We start from the raw sequence: 16,826 nt of genomic DNA, 5'->3' as shown, positions 1-16,826 counted from the left end.
GAAGTTTTTTACCTTCACCCATATAGATGTATTTGGCCTGAGTTTTCATGGTTCCTGGAGTTTTCTCAGGTCCAGGACTTGCAGGTAGAGGTCTGGTGCTTAGAGCTCTTGTGTTCCTGTGCAGAGGGACAGGGATGCTCTGAATGAGGCTTAGCGTCTGGTGTTTTGAGTGGAGCCCAAGTGCCTGCACAGGCAAGGCTGTGTTGTAGCACAGTTGTGATTTCAGTAGGCCAGATACGCTCCACTAAGTAGTGGCACTGGAGAGTACATCTAGGCAAATGAGTGTTTTTTCTCATGCAGTGACCAGCCCAAAGGGAAATTCTAACATGCTCTACTACTTGATTTAGGGGTCTAAACCTGTCTGATAAATATCTTTGGCAATTTTGAAAATGAAAAATCAACTTTTTGACTCTTTCACCGCTGAGGAGCAGTTCACTTAGGTTGACTGCGGGCATGCAAATGCATTGGCTGCCTCAGCAGGCACTGATGCTGCTCTGCTTTTCTGATGGGCACAGGCCTTCCTGCCCAGACAGCACCTGTGCTGGACTGCTGGCTCTTCTGCTTTTGTCCTTCTCAGCACCCGAGGTTGTGTGGTCACTGGAGCTTGCTGGGTGGCAAACTCTGTGGCAGGCAGTGGTGAAAGGTCACTCCTTGCTGTCTTTCAGGCAGCTGAGAGTCCTGATGAGACCATGGTGTAGGGCACACACTGAGCCAGCCAGGACTCTAAAATCAGGGGAATGTAAGAAATTACAAATCTAGCATGGGACTGGGTGAAACTGGAGGAGCCCTCTGGTGTTGGTGGGCTTGAGGAGCTGGAGTTGGAGACACTTTTTCCTGATGTTAGTGCTTTCTAAGCCCATCTTGGAGCTGCTTACTGAGCATCATGCTCCATGCTCAGGGCGTTCTGAGCAGGACTGCTTGACAGACTTTCAGGATGTGGATTTTGCAACCCTGCAAGGTCTGTGGGAAGGGTTAACTCTTCTCTTTTTTTCTTGTCCTCAGGCGTGACGGGGAATCAGCCAAATCAACTGCACTTGAACTCTGTGGGGCCTGGATCCTCTCAGAGCCCCATGGGAATGAACCTGCCTGGTCAGCAGCCCCTTTCCCACGAACCACCCCCCACCTCCATGATGTCCTCCCCAAACCCTTTGGGCTCCAACATTCCTATGCATCCGAGCGGGCCCGGGGCGGGCGTGCCCCCCCAGAACCCCATGATGCTGCCCCCAGGTCCCCAGGACTCGTTGAACCAGCAGTGTGGCCCTGTGCCCAACAGTTCACAGATGATTCCTTCTAACCAGCTCGTGTTCCCCCGCATGCAGCAGCCCCACAATGCCATGCCATCTCCTGCCGGAGGCATGCCCATGGCCCCCAGTGCCGGAGCTGGCCCTGGGATGCAGCAGCATTACCCACCAGGGATGCCCTTGCCACCTGAGGACCTTCCCTCCCAACAGCCTGGCCAGATGCCCCCTCAGCAGCACATGATGGGCAAGAATATCCCTCCTCGGATTGGTGACCCCTACCCGCCCGTGCTTCCTGGGGTGGCGTCGGTGCTGAACGACCCCGAGCTCAGCGAGGTCATCCGCCCCACGCCCACGGGGATCCCGGAGTTTGACCTGTCCAGGATCATCCCATCAGAGAAGCCAAGCAGCACCTTGCAGTATTTCCCCAAGAATGACAGCCAGGCACCCAAATCTCAGCCTTCCAACCTCCACCTCATGAACCTGCAGAACATGATGGCTGAGCAGCCCCCCGTGCGGCCAGGTATGAATGCTCCCAGCCTCCCCGGGCAGCAGGGCGTGCAGAGGGGACTCAGCATGCCCATGTGCCACCCTGGACAAGTGCCCATGCTGGGCAGGACAGGCATGCCACCCCAGCAAGGCATGATGGGCAACAGCATGCACCAGGGCATGATGTCTCCGCAGCAGAGCCTGATGGCCCAGCAGAATTTCATGCTGATGCAGGCCAAGCAGAGAAGCATGTCTGTGTCGGGGGAGATGTATGCCCAGACAGGACACATGATGTCACCTCAGGGCTCTCTCATGGGGCCCCCGCCTCAGCAGAACCTCATGGTCACACACCAGATGAGGCAGAGGAGTGTCTCCCTGGACAGCCAGATGAGTTACATCCCCGGGCCTGGGAACATGGCAAACTTGCCTTTTTAACCCTGACTGGCGCTCAGGGCTGGGGAGGGGATGGGGCTGCCCCTACAAGCATTTTTAAACCTTTCTGTAGGGGCGGGTTGGGGGGTCACTGCCAGTGGAGGACACCACGTGGGATGCTTTTCATATCGGATTCGCCTCTACACAGCAAACCAGATGTGCAGTAAACTTGATGTGAATTGGGTTTCTTTTTCCTTTCTTTTTTGGGGAAGTGGAGAGTGGAGAGGCTGGGAGTGGGGCTATTACTTTGAACCCTGTGTGGTGACCAGGAACATCCAGACCTTGTGGCAGTTTGTAAAGTTTTCACTTATGGTTTTCCTTCGTCAAGTGCTTTTCTTTTTTTCCCCTCTATTTTTTTTTGTCCTTCCTTTTTAAGCAACCAAAATGTGCAAGAGGGTTTTTGGAACTAGCTGTAAATAGGTCGCTGAGAAAGGCAAAATTTGTGCTGGTTTTTAATTGTTCTGTATTTCTGTGTTTTAATAGAAGCCTCAAAACATGTTTTAAAAAACAGAAAGAAAAAAAACATGCTAAAGGCAACAGTGTACAAGGATTGAAATCTCTCCTTAGGGGAGGCAGGAGGATCCCAGGGTGCACAGGGTGCTGAGAGATCCCATTGTAGAGCGACTCTGTCAGGCCTGTGTTGTTCACGCATCTGAATGGTTTTGCACGTGTGGGAGAGGAGCAGGTGGTGCAGTGTCATGCAGATCTCAGGTCCCGCGGATCCGTGGATACTCTGCCAGGTACACAGACACAACCGCTGAGCAGTGCGGGGGCAGCGGGCACCGAGCTGTACCCCGTGAAATGCTGCTGGAGCTGTGCTCATCTGGCAGGGCAGAGGCCACAGCTCTGAGGATGTAGTTGTTGCTGCTCTCTGGAGAAGCTGCTGTGTCTGGGATGGGAAGGATGCTGGCCCTTTCGCTGGAGAAGCATCAGGTATCTGGGCTTTGCAGATGGCAGCATGCTGGACCTGAAGGTCTTGACCAGCTCTGTCACCTCTACTCCCTTCTCTTCCCTTCATACTGTGTTCCCTGTAGGCAAGGTGTTGTGATGTGTAGGGGCAGGTGGGCTTTGAGCTGAGTGAGGTGATGCATTCCAGTGCTTCCAGGAGAGGCTAGCTGGGAACACTGATCTTCTGCAGCCTTCCTACACCAGCCTATTACCAATCCATTACCCTTCACCCCTGTGTCACGCTCCCCTGCCATTGAAAGCTTTCCCAGGTTTTCCTGGTGCTTGTCAGTCCTTCATCATCTGTAGAGTTTTGCAGGCAGTCTTTACTCCATCATAACCTGAGCTACTGGCAGCAGCCCTGCCCTGTAGCACAGGAGAGGTCCAGCTCTTGAAGAGGACCTGTCTCTGAGTGCAATTCTCTACCTCAGCAGTGTCAGCAGCATGGTCATCCTGTGCTTCAGACAGAAGAGGCCAAAGTTGAGTTGCAACCTCTCATTCCTAGGCTGGCAGAAACATGCTATTGACAACTCTGGCTTTTCTGGATGCACTCCTCCCTCTCCATCCTGTACTCCATTAAGTCTTCCTGCACGCAGCCCTGATGGTCTTCCCCATGTTTTCTCACAGAGGGGAGTGTGTTGTGATGCATGCTCGTTTCTGCACACATCACAATATCTCTGGACCTCTGTGGGGACTTGCAATTCCAGCATCCAGCATCCAGTGGTAAACCTGGGGCACACAATTGCTGGAGGATTATCTCTGCAGAGCCAGGCTTAACACACTACCTCTCTTATAACAGAGCTCACCTTTCCCAACTTGCTGTTGCAGGGAGGAGAGGGCTTTGGAAAGGGAGATTGCCAAGTAGTGAGTGAACAGCAACACTTTTTATCAGGTTGCAAGCTGTTTGGAAAGGCTGGTGGGTGCTGAAACATAAGCCCAGCAGCTGTCTTGATCCAGTCTGTGAGAAGATGGAAACAAAAACTCCAGTTGGGAATACATTGAAGCTTTGGGGCATTTTGTAGCGCAGGGTGAGAAGCACGGGTTTGGATCTGAGGAAATGGTCTTGCTCTAGGCTCTTGCTTTGTGAGGGGTTGTTGTATACAATGTGAGCAAGTCAAATTTTTTGAAGTGGTAAAACAGGAACAGTCACAAGTTCTCGTTCCTACCGTGCAGTTGGAGGAGAAGAATTATCTTCAGCCCAGGCTTTGGACCTGACATGTTAGCTGGTTGGATTGTCGATCTGAAAGGTGTGTGTTTCATACGGGAGGATGTGGCTCAAACAGATGTAGCTCTTTCTAAGCTTGACTTGCCTGAAAGGCTGTAGCTCCTCTTGGCTGCTCTTCAGGGTGTTGGCTGCTGGTAGCTTCTCACAAACATCCAAATACCAATTACAGTCCCAAACTTTCCTCACTGCCCACCAGCAAGTCTTGGCTAATTTGAAGCCATAACATTTTCTATATGGGAGTTTTTTTTGTTTGCCTGTAGATAGCTGTTGTTTCAGCCTGGTTGAGATCTCCATGTGTTTGTACTTTCCTCGTCGTCCCTTTTGCCCAGCCCAGCACAAAGGTTGCATGGGCTTGCAATCCTGGGTCTGTCAGCAGGGCATTTTTTGTCCCTGGATCAGCAGGAACCCGCAGGCTCGTGGGACAGGCCGTGCAGGGCTCAGGAAAGCGGTGCTGAGCATTCACAGGGACATGGCAGTGCGGTGCTATTTCTGCCTGGCAACAGGAGGAAGACCTGTCCTTCAGTGACAAATCAGAAGCTAAGCCATTTGACTCAGCAGCCCTGGATACAAAAGGGAAATCCTGATGCTAGGTCAGAGCTGCAGTTGGTGCTCTTCTGCAAAATCCCACTGCTGTGGAACCAGCCCTACCCCTACCACTGTGATGGCTGAACAATGGGGAGAAGAAATGCTGCCTAACACCCCTGTGCCCTGGGCGCTGCCCCAAACTATGTCTGTGAACAGCAATGTGGCAGGAGTTCTTTGGAGGCTCAGTGACAGCCAGTCCTTGTTAGACCCGGACAAGGTTTGCTGTTAGCTGGTTGCCCGCTGCCGTGACCTGTGTCTAGTCTTGTGTCTTGTAGTTTATTGCTCGGCTCCTCACCTTGAGTTCTGTGTACTGACTCCACCTAATCACAGTAGAAGGTTTGCCCATCTTTTAGCCATGACTTTGCCATGTTTTTCCAGCTCCAAAAAAGTGAATGCTGGTAAACTGCATCTTTCAGTACGTGGGATTATCACACACCTGGAATTAGCTTTCACATTGAGGTAAAGTTGACTGACCTGTTCTCTGTCATCCCATGGAGAAACTTCCGCAGTCATTTTGTACCATTATATAAATATATATATAAATATAAATATATAAATACAATATGTGAAGACATCTTATTGGTTTTTATTTGAAACAATTTTTAGGCTTGTTTTTGGGTATCTGTGCTGCCTGTAATGTATTGACCTGTTTTATAGGTGCCTTTTTATTAAAAAGACAAATTTCAAGACCTGACCTGTGCCTGTCTTTTTCCATGTGATTTTCCACAGGACTGCAGCAGAGACAGAGAGTGTGAAAGGTGCTGGAAGGATTGTGTGGGCACTGGGGGAGCCCCTTGTTGGCAGCACTCCCAGGCACACGTTCATTCGTGCGTTCCCTTACTTGCACTCACCCATGCATGCTCCACTGCCTCCCACGGCCCGGTGATCACTGTGTGTGTAGCAGAGTGCTCTGCTGGAGCCCCAGCTCTGTCTCCTGGGAGACTTGGTTGCCCTGCAGGAAATGCAGGGCAGTGTGCTGTTTATGAGGGTCTTTGTGTTCCCGTCTTTGGGGTCACCTTCATCAGAGACCAGAGCTTCCTCTGGCTTGTCTGCTGGAGCCTTGTTTGCAGAGCCCAGTCCAGGACCTGGGGGTGCAGGTGCTGTGGATGGAGGTGACATTGCCTTCCCACACACCATCTCCCTGCTTTCTGCAGGAGCCACCTTGGAGCTCCCCTTGGCTCCCAGTGGCCTGGGTGGGCAGAGCTCATCTGCCACACTTGGTAGCCATGGGGTAGGGGCAGAGCTCCACAGGGGAGGCTGAAGTGGAGGTAACTTTGGCAGTGTGAGTACCTAGCAGGGAAGCCCATTAAAGGGGCAAGGTGACGTGACAGCCATGCAAACTTTGAGGACACAGCAAGGGTTTTGCTGAATGGAAAGCAGAGCTTCCTCTGCAGTGAAGGAAAGTTCCTCTTGCTTTCTTCTTGTCACCATTCAGCAGGCTGGCTGCAGGCAGCTGTGGGGAGGAACAGTGTCAACTCTTTGGGGAAGGTCTGCCAGCTCTGAGCCAAGCCATTCCCAAGCTGAATCAAATGTAGGTGTAAGGGCAGCTTTCCAGTCAGGTTAGCAGCTGCTGTAAAACTGGGGCAGGAGGTGCAGTTAGTGGAAGAGGCTCCATAAAGCAGAGAGGTCTGAACACAGCAGAGCCTTCTGTGGAACTGGTGAAAGGGAATCTGAGCAAGGTGTTCCTCTGAGCCATTTGAGCAGAGCTTGTCAGCAAGGCACCACCTGCCCACTTAGTGCTCTCTGATGTGTCTCCCTTGAATAATGACACAGTTACAGACAAATACTTACAAGCACTATACATGAGAAGATGGTGTTTTATTCACCTGTTTATTACAGCTTACCTCAAAAGGTACTTCCTAAAGGTTTGTACATACCAATGCTAAAAGCTATAGTAACAATAGATGTGTAATCTGTTCACTCTCATTTGAGTGCAGATTTTTTTACTTTGTGACCACTGTAAGAATTTTACACTTTGACTTGTTTTTTTCAATAACATTTTCATGTAGAAGCACAGCTGTCACCATAACCTACTGAGTAGGTGTTTACAATGCATCTGCAGTGGGTTTTATCACTGGTACAACCGTGGAGAACATAAGTTCAGGCTTGAGAGACTTGCCCTTCTCTGCTGCATGTACATGCCTGAACAACCACAATTGCCATTACTTGAAAGTTTACTCTTTGAAGATGTGGTGCTGCAGGAAATGGTGGACTGCCTTACACTAGGTGAGTTTTCTCCCCAAGTCACAATATGAGATCAAGCTATTGAGATCACTGCCTGAGCCAGGCTGAGGTAACGTGGCCCCTTTCCATAATGGCTGGTGCTTTTAGCAGGGCCCTTGAGTACCTGAAGCTCACCTGGGACTGAGCTCTCTGCTAGTGGGATGAACTTGAGAAGTGAGATTAGCACAAAATTCCTGCTGCCGCAGGAGAACTAACATTGTTTTGACATTGCTTAAAATGTGAGGTGATGGGTAGAGCAGATGTGAGGAGGGTTGTGCTTATGTGACATTGGTATGTATGGCTCTGGCTCTCCCACAGTTTAGGCCACAGCACTCTTTAGGATCAGAAATGTCATGGAGCAGTGTTGTGGGCCCGCTGCCCCGTTAAACTGTGACAAGACCTCCTAGGCAGCAGCAGGTTGTCTTGAGTGTCTGCTGGGGCTTCCCCGCACACCAGCTTGCAGTGCAAGAATTAATGATGGGAAAAGATGCTGCTCTTATTTTGAACCAAATTATCATCAAGCTGCCCTGCTCTGAGCAGTTTCTGCATACTTGCAGTTCAGGGCAAGATCATGGCCCAGGTTTGTTCTGTGTTCACCTGGATGCAGTTAATCTCTGAAAGGCCTATAGGTGCAGGTGGAGGAAAACTATCAGAAAGCATAGTGCCAAGCAAAATGCCACATTTCCTCTAGCCTTGCTAAAAGCAAAGAGAAATTATCCCTTACTCTCAGTGGTCTCCTTGCTCTCAGAACCCATAAATAGCCATACAACTAGCTGCCAAAAAAAAAAGAAAAAGTTATACCATCAGCCTTACCAAGCTGTGTGGTTTCTTTCCCCTGTCTGCAGTCACAAGAAGAAGCCATCTCCTCAGATGGTGTTCCTTAAAGGAACACTTTTGCATAGTCAGGCATTCAGTTCAGCAGCGACTCACAGGAGGTCATAACAGCAGTAAAACAGATCGAATGAGTGGGGAAGGATGCAACTGGTGTCAGGAAAGAGTCTGTGACAGTCAGATCTTTCAGTCTGCAGGAGGACTTCCTGGCGTGAGCTGAGTTGGGATGATGACATGTTGTGCTGGCTGGGGGGATGTCACGAGCAGGAGGACAATGCTGCAGTCAGAGCATCCAGCACTGTACTCCTGTGCTGTTGCATTGAGCCTCACAGCCCCCAGCAGTCCTACCTGCATCTCTCCAGTTGCTGTGGTCACTGAGTCCCACGGCTTCCTTTGGCAATGTCTGTACCAACCTGAGCTAGTGAAATGGAGACCTGCTTACTGACCTGACTCATTTACTTGGCTGCACTTTTTTCCTTAACCCTGGCACCCCAGTCCTGTGCCTGGCTTAGTGCACAAGATGCCTGCAGTCAGTTTTTCGAGGGAGAGGTGGGAATATCACGTTCAATCCGCTTGAGTTCATCCAGCCCAACAAGAGCGACCATCAGGCATCCAGCATTCGCCAACAGCTGCCAGGTGGATCTCTACACGTATGAGAACCAGAAAGAGCCAAGCGAGGTGTCTGATGGGATTTGGGTGTTTGGTGGCTATTGGACCTGTTTCCTGAGGAGTGAACAAAGTTGTGGGGATGCTTGTGAAACTTGTAACTGAGACCACAGCAAGTGTGCCACTGGGAAGGAAAGACCCAGACCAGTTCTGCCCGGCAGGCAGCCTTTCCCAGCTAGAAAGTGGAGATGGAGGTGGTGTTGTCAGACTCTATCCCACTACCCTTCCTTGTCACTTCCAGGATCTCCTGCAGGGTCTCCTGGCTTATGCAGCCAAGCTCCTGCAGGATCCGGAAGAAGTCGTTGCGGAACTTGACCCCAATGAAGGCGTAGAGGATGGGGTTGAGGCAGCAGTGCGTGAAGCCGATGGCCTCTGTCACCATGATGGCTGTGTCCAGCTGGTCTTCCAGGAGGCAGTTCTTAGTGAAGGCTTCTAGCTTGGTAAGTGTGTTCAGGAAGATGACGATGTGGTATGGGCTCCAGCAGAGGAGAAAGATGCCTGTGACCAGGATGGCCACACGGACAGCTTTTTGTCTCTGCAGGCGCTGGGACTGGCACAGTGCCCGGATGATGGCCACGTAGCAGTAGCACATGACCAGCAGAGGCACAAAGAAGCCCACGGTGTGGTAAAGGAAGCGTGTTGCCAGCCATGCATTGTTTCCATCAATGCCAACCTCTGGAAAATAGCAAATGCTGCGGTTGCTGTCATCTGTCCAGACTTCCACGAAGATGAGATCGGGTAAAGTCAGAAGCAAGGAGCAGAGCCAGACAGCCGTGCAGGTGAGGTGGATGGAGCGAGCTCTGCGTTTGCGGTAGGTGTGGATTGCATAGACGATGGCCAGGTAGCGGTCCACAGCAATGCACCCCAGCAGCAGGCTGCTGCAGTAGAAATTGATCTTGTGGACAGCACTAAGGATCTTGCAGAGGAACTTCCCAAATATCCACCCAGCCAAGTTCTCCACCACACTGAATGGGAAGGTGAGCAACAGTGCCAGGTTGGCCAGGGTGAGGTGGAAAAGAAAGTTTTCTGTGGTGGTGCGAGACCTCTTGAACCTCTCTAAAATGACCAGGACCAGGGCATTGCCCAGAGTCCCCAGCACAAACATCAGCAGATAGATGAGGGGTATGAAGACCTTTCTGAAGGGGTCTCCCTGGTTGCCAACCACAGATGAGGCTGGGTTGAAGCAAAAGTAGCCCTCCAAAGAAGGGGTGGTGTTCTCAGCTTCATAGTAACCACTCAGCTCCACCTGGCTCTGGGGAACAGATAGAGAGTCTTGTTAGTGGAGGGGAATTTCTGAACACAAGAACCCAATCCCTCAGCTGCACCTGGCAGACCTAGAGCAGAGCACCCCCATGTCCTGCAGCCCACTTGCATCAGGAGGAGATGCTGTCTGCAACATGGTGACCCTGGAGGCCCCTCCACTGCCAGGAGGTGCAGCAGCAGGTGGAGATGGTTTTCTCCATCTGGGACAGTGAGGGCTGCTCAGTCTGTAATCTTTAACTGGAGTATTTGGGGATGTTTTGGTGTCCAATCAGATGATCAGTTTCACCTTCTGGTTCTTGCCAAGTTACCTGCTGGTGAATTCTATGTGCTTTCTTACATAGAATGGAACTCCCCTCTACCAGCTTTCCCAATTTTTCCCACCAATTTCAGCAGGCCCACTGCCTGCTGTCAGGTATAAAGGTGGTAGGATTCACCACACAGCACAACTGTACCTCAAATTCTGTGCAGTGAACCTGTCCCCTTCTCCTCCTCAGAGGCCTGAGAGCTGCCTATGACAGAGCAGGGGTGAGGTGGGGTCAGCAGGAGCTGTCCTTTGAGATTGCTTTCCACACACTCAGAGGAAGGTGTGGGGCAGGTGTTCAACACAGTGGGAAGAAAGCCTCTGAGGCACTATGGTGCCATAGCTACAGGAAGAGATGATGGAGAGAGAGAGAGAGATCTGTTCTGTTGATAAACCTTTCAGTTCTGAATTACTTGCAGTCAGAACAGGAAAGGGAAGGGAAAACACCACTCAGATCCCAGGGTGACCCAGTAAGGCAAGTGCAGTAGAGATGCTGCAGATGTGATTTGCCCTTGGCTTGCTGTATCTTCCTGACCAGCCTGTATTTGGGCTGAAACTGTGGGCAAGTCTCAAGTGCTGGGAAGCTGGAATTCTGCTCAGGATGAGCCCCCTGGATGACGGTCATGTTTCAGCTGGCCTTCCACAAAAAGAGAGCAGTGGAGGAGGCTTATGGCAAACAGAATATTTAGTGACAACTGAGAAGAGCTCAGCAGCAGCCACCCACAGCACCCCTGCAATCCCCCACCCACACTCTCTCTGGAGACCTGTGCTGAGACTTCAGTGTTGACCACAGAGGAAGTCTCTGCTAATGCTTTCATACCTTTCACTGCCAGCTGCAACTGTTTGCACCTGCTGCTCCTTCCCTCATCAGCCAAAGTTCCAGTCTAAAAATACCAGCCCTGCTCTACACGGTTTTAGACCAGATTTTGGGGGTTTTTGCTCACCCTATCTGGGCTATTAAGCAAAATTACTGTGACCAGCCTGGAGTCTTGCATTGTGCCTAGCTAGGGAAGGGTGATTTATGCTTCTTCTCTCTCAGGCAGCTTTCCCTGGGTAATGCACTGGGTACCTGTGCACATGACTGTGGGGGGTAAAGAGGTCACTTGGCCGCAGCAGGGCTTATCTAACACTCCTGTACAGCTGAAACCATCTGCATGGTTCCAAGAGGAGCCTGGGCATGCTAATGGGGCATAAGCCTACAGAGCATACCAAACTCGAAGAGCAGACAGCTGGTGCAGGCAGTCCTCAAGCAGGAGACAGTAGGAGGGTGAATGAGTCCTTGGGAAAAGTGTGGAATAACCCTGTCCAGCTCTTGCTTATGTAACTGTGGGGCTGCAAGCCTTTGGTGAGAAGCATTTTGTATTACCAAAGAATTCTTATTTTTCTGGTTTAGGGTATGATTTTGGAGATCAGAGATTGCTGCTAAAGACAAAAGCCTTAAGAAATCCCTCCCAGTTATCTTTCTCCCTAGCTTGAAAGTATTTCCTGCCTACTCTATACCCGGACCTTTCAAGAGGAGTTACCAACACACAGAAATCTGTGATGTGTTGGCCTAGACCAGATCTTTGAACCTCTCTGAGAAAAAGCAAAACAACCTAGAAACCTTTGCTATTGGATGTAGTGACCAAACCAGGCTGCACAGGGTGTGCAGGTGACTGTGCTGAAAACCCCAAACAGATTATATGTTGGAATGGGAAATTTCACTGGGAAGAGGTCGGACGATTCCAGTTTTGTAGGGAAAAATGAAATGCTGGAAAATGGCTGGGTTTGCTGGCTGGAGTGCCAGTCCTCCCCTGGAGCTATGCCATGCCTGTTGATGGCAGGGAACAGTGCTTGGGCGGTGCTCAATGGCTTTGGCTGCTGCCCAGTTTCCAGCATCACCTTGTATTTGGAGCTGGAAGTGCAGAGGCTAAGTGCCACTATCAGACACCATCTGATTGCTGACAGGGAGCAGGCAGGGAGGGCTCTTACTGTAAACCACTCACTGGGGGTAGGGGAAGTGTGTGCAGAGCTGTGTCTGATCTGTTCTTGCCTGCATCACTGAGCAGAGCAGCACATCTGGGTAGGAGCAGACAGAGATGAGCTGGAGACAAATGAAAGAGCATGAAAAATCAGAGTCTGGGCTGAGACAGGAAGGGCAGGGACCAGAGCTGCAGGAGATGCACTGAACATGACAAGCTGGGGCTTTTGGGGACTCTGCTGCAATTCTAGGACTGGAAGTGGCTGGCTGCCTGATCCGGGATGGGATAAGTCAACAGTGTGCATGCAGAGGGACCTTGGTACAGGTCTCCTGTATGACAATTGCAGCAAATCTGGGGGTGGGAGAAAAAGTGGTGTCTCTCTAATATAGCAGTCAAGTGCATGGCTGGGAAAGGCATTCCTGTGTGCTTTATGTTCACGGATCCCTTTACCCCTATAACCTGCATCACAGAGTTATTCTGGTCTCTGTGTGTCAGCTGTTTTTCTCAGTTCCCCACCACTGTCAGTGATCAAAATATTTGGCTGCAGAAGAGAAGCAGCTTGTGTACTGTTACGGATTTTCCATGTGAATCAATCCCTTCTAGTCAATGCCAGGGCTGGGAGCAGCACATTTCACTCTCAAAGCCTTAGAACTGTAATTGCCCACATCAGTACAATCTACTGATCTACATGAGCATCTGCTCATGACTTCTCCAGGGGCTGAACCAGGGAAATCCAGGAATTAGACCAAGGCCTATGGAAATATCATGTCACTACAGTGTAGGTGCCCTTACGCTCTTGAGTCATGTTGATCCCATTGCAATGAAAACTGGCCTGAGGAACCTCAGGGAACCTGGTGTAGATCTCAGTGCTTCTTCTGCAACTGTGTTTTTGGTTGTCTAGTCTGCAGAAGAGGAAGGTTAGCAGGAAAAGCATTTTTGCTATGAAGAAACAGGGTTATCATTTTGGGCGTGGTACTTTTCTGCAACATTATAGAGTCAAATGGTCTCATATGGTATCAAAATTTAGGTGAGGCCCTCACTGTATTCACTGTGTGATACTGTGTGATAAATGCCCTTTTGGTGTGAACATTCTCATCATTTTTCCTTTCATAATTGCTCAATTGATCAAACAATCCCTGCACAAGGCAGGGTTTGTGTTGCCATTTTGACAAGACACTTTGGAGGCCTTTTTTTTTTAAATCTCTGTGGGTAGGTTGCTGCTACAAGAACTGAGTATAAGTAAAGCAATATATGGCACCACCGAAGCAAGTACAGTGATGCTCATGTGATATCTGTGGCCTCCCTGGAACAGGGAAGGAGCCAAATCTGGGAAGCCGCCAGGAGACAGAGGTGGGAAACAACATATGCCAAACTCCCAACTGCAGAAATTTGAAAAAAGGTCTAAAACTCTTCCTGCTGTGACACCTGACTGTGGGTGTTTAGTCCAAAATTCAGCTGAGTTCCCCCCCCCCAAACCCTCCCTCTTCCCCTCACATGGGCTCTCCTTCATGATGTAAAAGAATTCACAGCAGAGATAAAATCACTAAGCTAAGGATTATGGAAAGTTCTGTAATCAAAGAAAAGGAGGTGAAAAAAGTTTGAGTTTGGTTTTAACCTCTCTATTTCAGCGTTGCCACTGAACTTCAACAGAGGTCAGGGAAAGAACTGTCTTCTCCAAAAAAGTTTTAAAGGATTGACCACCATTTGCCAAGGATTTTTATGCTGGATGAATCAGAAAAGAAATACGGAGGGTAGGGCTTGCTCCTACATCTCCTTGCTCTTCCCTGGTGTGTAGGAAAAAAGGAGGAAAAGAAAGTTTGGTAACAACTGAATCCAACATTTCTCTTTTTGGAATAACTACTCCTGAAGTCTGCTGCAGGGAGCCACTGTAGTTAAAAAAATTCTGAGATGCAATATTTGGAAACCAGGGTAATGATAATGCTGCTGTGTCCTTCCCACTGGATAGCAAAGGTGCAGCTGCTCTTTTTCATTTGTAAAGGCTGGGAAGGAGAACTATGATGCAGAATACCTAGTTCATCACTCCCTGTTAGAAGTTCTTGCAATTTATCTTCAGCTCTTTAAAAGTCTCCTGCTGTAAATACACTGCACACTCCCCTTTCAGCAGGGTGTGTGTGGACTCTGTACATATGTGGAGCCACATGTATGGAAGCCTGTGTGTGGAGCAAGTAAGCAGGGTGGTCACACCAAGGGTTTTCACACACACAAAGAGAAGGCTGGCTTTGCTTGGGTATTCCAGTTGTGAAAGGAGACCAGGTAAGGTGTACAGGGCTTTGCACACTTTGCACAGAGTCGTTTACACTGCTGAAGACCAGTGCAAAAGGTGCCTGGCTCAGAGAAAGTGTTTAATGCCTACATTGTGCTAATGGCTGTGCAGACAGCAGGGCAGCAAGCAGCTGAGGCCTGGGGAGGCTGGCAGCACAGGATGGGACTGCTGGAGCCCTGCTCTCCAGGTGAGTCCCCTGGCCCTTTGCAGACACTCTGGTCTGTGTCCTCATGCAAGGACAGCACTCAGGGGCAGTGCCTGCCAGTACAGCTCTGGGCAGCTTTCCCCAGCAGAATACCCAGCACCCCTGGTCCCAGTGGCTGCAGCCACACTGCTCCAGCTCTCTGCAAGCAACAGCCTTGTGTTTGTGGTCAGGTCTGGACTTAAGGGATGCAAGGACTGATTATGCTGGCATAAGAAATGGGTTAAGCTCTGCTCTGTCAACAGGAGGGTTAGAAGATGGATGGCCAGCAACCTGGCCTTTCAGCCCACCCCAGCTCTACCTCCCATCCCTGTTATCAAGCAAAGCCAGGCCCAACTCACCAAGTCATAGGTCTCTGATGAGTAGCTGACAGGCCCCATGGCTTGAGAGGCAGGATCGGTCTCTCCTCCAGAAATTGCTACAAAAGTTCTTTTCTGGGGTGGAGTCAATCATTTCAGCGAATAGGGAGGGACACAGAATTTAACAAGAGAGTATTTGCAAGGCAAATGAGCCCCGGGCATAGAGTGACTTGATTGATGTAAAGATTAGCATCTAGCTTTATTATCTTTTTACTAGTGCTGTAAGTTGATTTTTAAAGTACAGTTTGAAGAGTACATATTCCTTTGGTCTATACCACAGAAGATCCAGAACATCCTTAGGTCTTCCCTGGAAAATTTCAGGGCTCTTGCCCACACTGTTCATGTTCCAAGCGGTCCGAAAGGCTTTGAAAAGTTCTGTGCTAAGGACCACCCTTACCAGAAACCTCCTGGATCCAGGCACTGCTCTGGAGCTGTGCAGGACTTTGCCCCCTCTGCCTTGGGGTCCTCCTGGCTGCTTTAACCCCAGTGACTTGTGGCTGTCTTCTGCGCCATCTCCTGCTGCTTCACCCCTCGTCTGGGCTTGGGAGAGTGTGAGGTGGCTTGCACAGGAAAGCAAAGCCTTGGCAGCCGCTCTGCAAGGGGCTGGGCAGCTTGGTTTCATAACAGTAACAAAGGAGAATCGAGATTTTCTCTGCCCGGAGAAATGGGCATTTTGTTCAGTGATGTCACAGCAGCATGCTCACAGTGAGAATGCCCCATCTGGGGCAGCAGAGTAGGAGGGCATTGCAGCTGGCACTTTGGCAGAAAGCTTTTCCTGGGCCACGAGCTGAGGTGGTTTGACAAACACAGTTCTTGTCCTCCTCTTGTCTAGGTAGAGCTGCACCAAGGCCTCTCTACCAGCAAGGACTCTGGTGGGACTTTGGATTGGCAAAGAAGGGGGTGGTGTTATTCTCATGAGCACTGCTGGATTACAGCCACTCCTCTTAGATACCGACTCGTCGGGCACCTGCTGCCTCGAGGATGTCGCTGTCCTCCCCTGCCATGAGGATCTTTGTGTGCACCCGTTTGTGCTCATCAGCCTCTGGGCACTCTTTCTCCTGAAGCAGGAGGATGGAGAGCAGCAAGCCAGGGAAGCCGCAGGGAGCTGGCAGTGCGTCTCCCAAGGAGAACAGACTGAGCAAGCCCTGTCCTGGAGCCCTGGACTGCCAGGGCCGAGGGTGAGGCGAGCAGTGGGGTGCCCTGGGCCCGGGAGACTGAGAGCTCTCGATCAGCTGCAACTGCAGGGTGGAGCTTGTGCGTTCTGCTGCTGAGGGTGGCAAAACAGCCACAGAGACAGCTGGAGACGTGAGGAACTAGACAAAACCAGGAACGTCCTTGTCCTTTTGCATGTATTTTGGAAAACCATTTGAAGAAAAATTTGTCTGCAAAGCAGTAACTACTAAGATTACATTCCCATTGTGTCTCGGTTCGTCAATGTCCATGTCTAAGTAACAGCTGTCTAAAAACAAATGCCAATTCCCAGCCTGTCACGATCGGTGGTTACGCTCCTACAGGCTGTGGCTCATTCCCTTATTCTTACGTTTGTGTTGGCTCTGTTTTAATGGCTACATAGCGAAGCCCCGTTACGTTTGCAGGCGCTTTCTTGCGAAACAGAGTTAACAGGGAACGGCCGGTTGTGAGGGAGCGAGACAAGACTCCAGCCCTACGGGCGCGGTCACGTGGGCACTGCACGCCGGCTGCGACGTGACGCGTGGCGCACGCCGCACGTAGTACGTACGTGCTTGCGTGTGTGCGTGCGTGGTGCGCGTAGACCGGGGCGGTGCCGCCCGCCGGGAGGGGGAGGGCGCACGGGAGGAAGGAG

The 16,826-nt window shown here is 50.6% G+C and overlaps 2 protein-coding genes across 3 annotated transcripts in view; one reads left to right on the top strand and one right to left on the bottom strand.

Moving 5' to 3' along the window:
* The window catches only part of BCL9L (BCL9 like), a 48,019-nt gene extending 42,411 nt beyond the window's left edge, over positions 1-5,608 (top strand). For both annotated transcript variants that reach the window (XM_056509879.1, XM_056509878.1), the window contains exon 8: positions 1,003-5,608. In XM_056509879.1, the coding sequence (XP_056365854.1) occupies positions 1,003-2,162 (1,160 nt within the window). In that variant the 3' untranslated portion in view covers positions 2,163-5,608. The remainder of the gene's footprint in view (positions 1-1,002) is intronic.
* Positions 5,609-6,224: 616 nt separating this feature from the next.
* CXCR5 (C-X-C motif chemokine receptor 5) lies at positions 6,225-16,702 on the bottom strand. The gene is made up of 2 exons (XM_056509510.1): positions 14,987-16,702; positions 6,225-9,886 (listed from the first exon to the last, which is right to left on the bottom strand). The coding sequence occupies exons 1-2, from the start codon at positions 15,023-15,025 to the stop codon at positions 8,810-8,812; spliced, it is 1,116 nt and encodes a 371-aa protein (XP_056365485.1). The 5' UTR covers positions 15,026-16,702; the 3' UTR covers positions 6,225-8,809.
* Between the last annotated feature and the right edge of the window lie 124 nt (positions 16,703-16,826).

The sequence above is a fragment of the Oenanthe melanoleuca genome, chromosome 24 (assembly GCF_029582105.1).
Source record: "Oenanthe melanoleuca isolate GR-GAL-2019-014 chromosome 24, OMel1.0, whole genome shotgun sequence".
Classification (NCBI taxonomy): domain Eukaryota; kingdom Metazoa; phylum Chordata; class Aves; order Passeriformes; family Muscicapidae; genus Oenanthe; species Oenanthe melanoleuca.
The sequence above is the reverse complement of the archived record's forward strand: the minus strand, read 5'-3'. Positions and strand labels throughout refer to the sequence as shown.

Coding starts and splice junctions, on each gene's coding strand:
- CXCR5 (XM_056509510.1), bottom strand. CDS start 15,025: ATGGGGCCTGTCAGCTACTCATCAGAGACCTATGACTTG. Junction 9,887..14,986: donor CATCAGAGACCTATGACTTG/GTGAGTTGGGCC, acceptor TCTGTTCCCCAG/AGCCAGGTGGAGCTGAGTGG.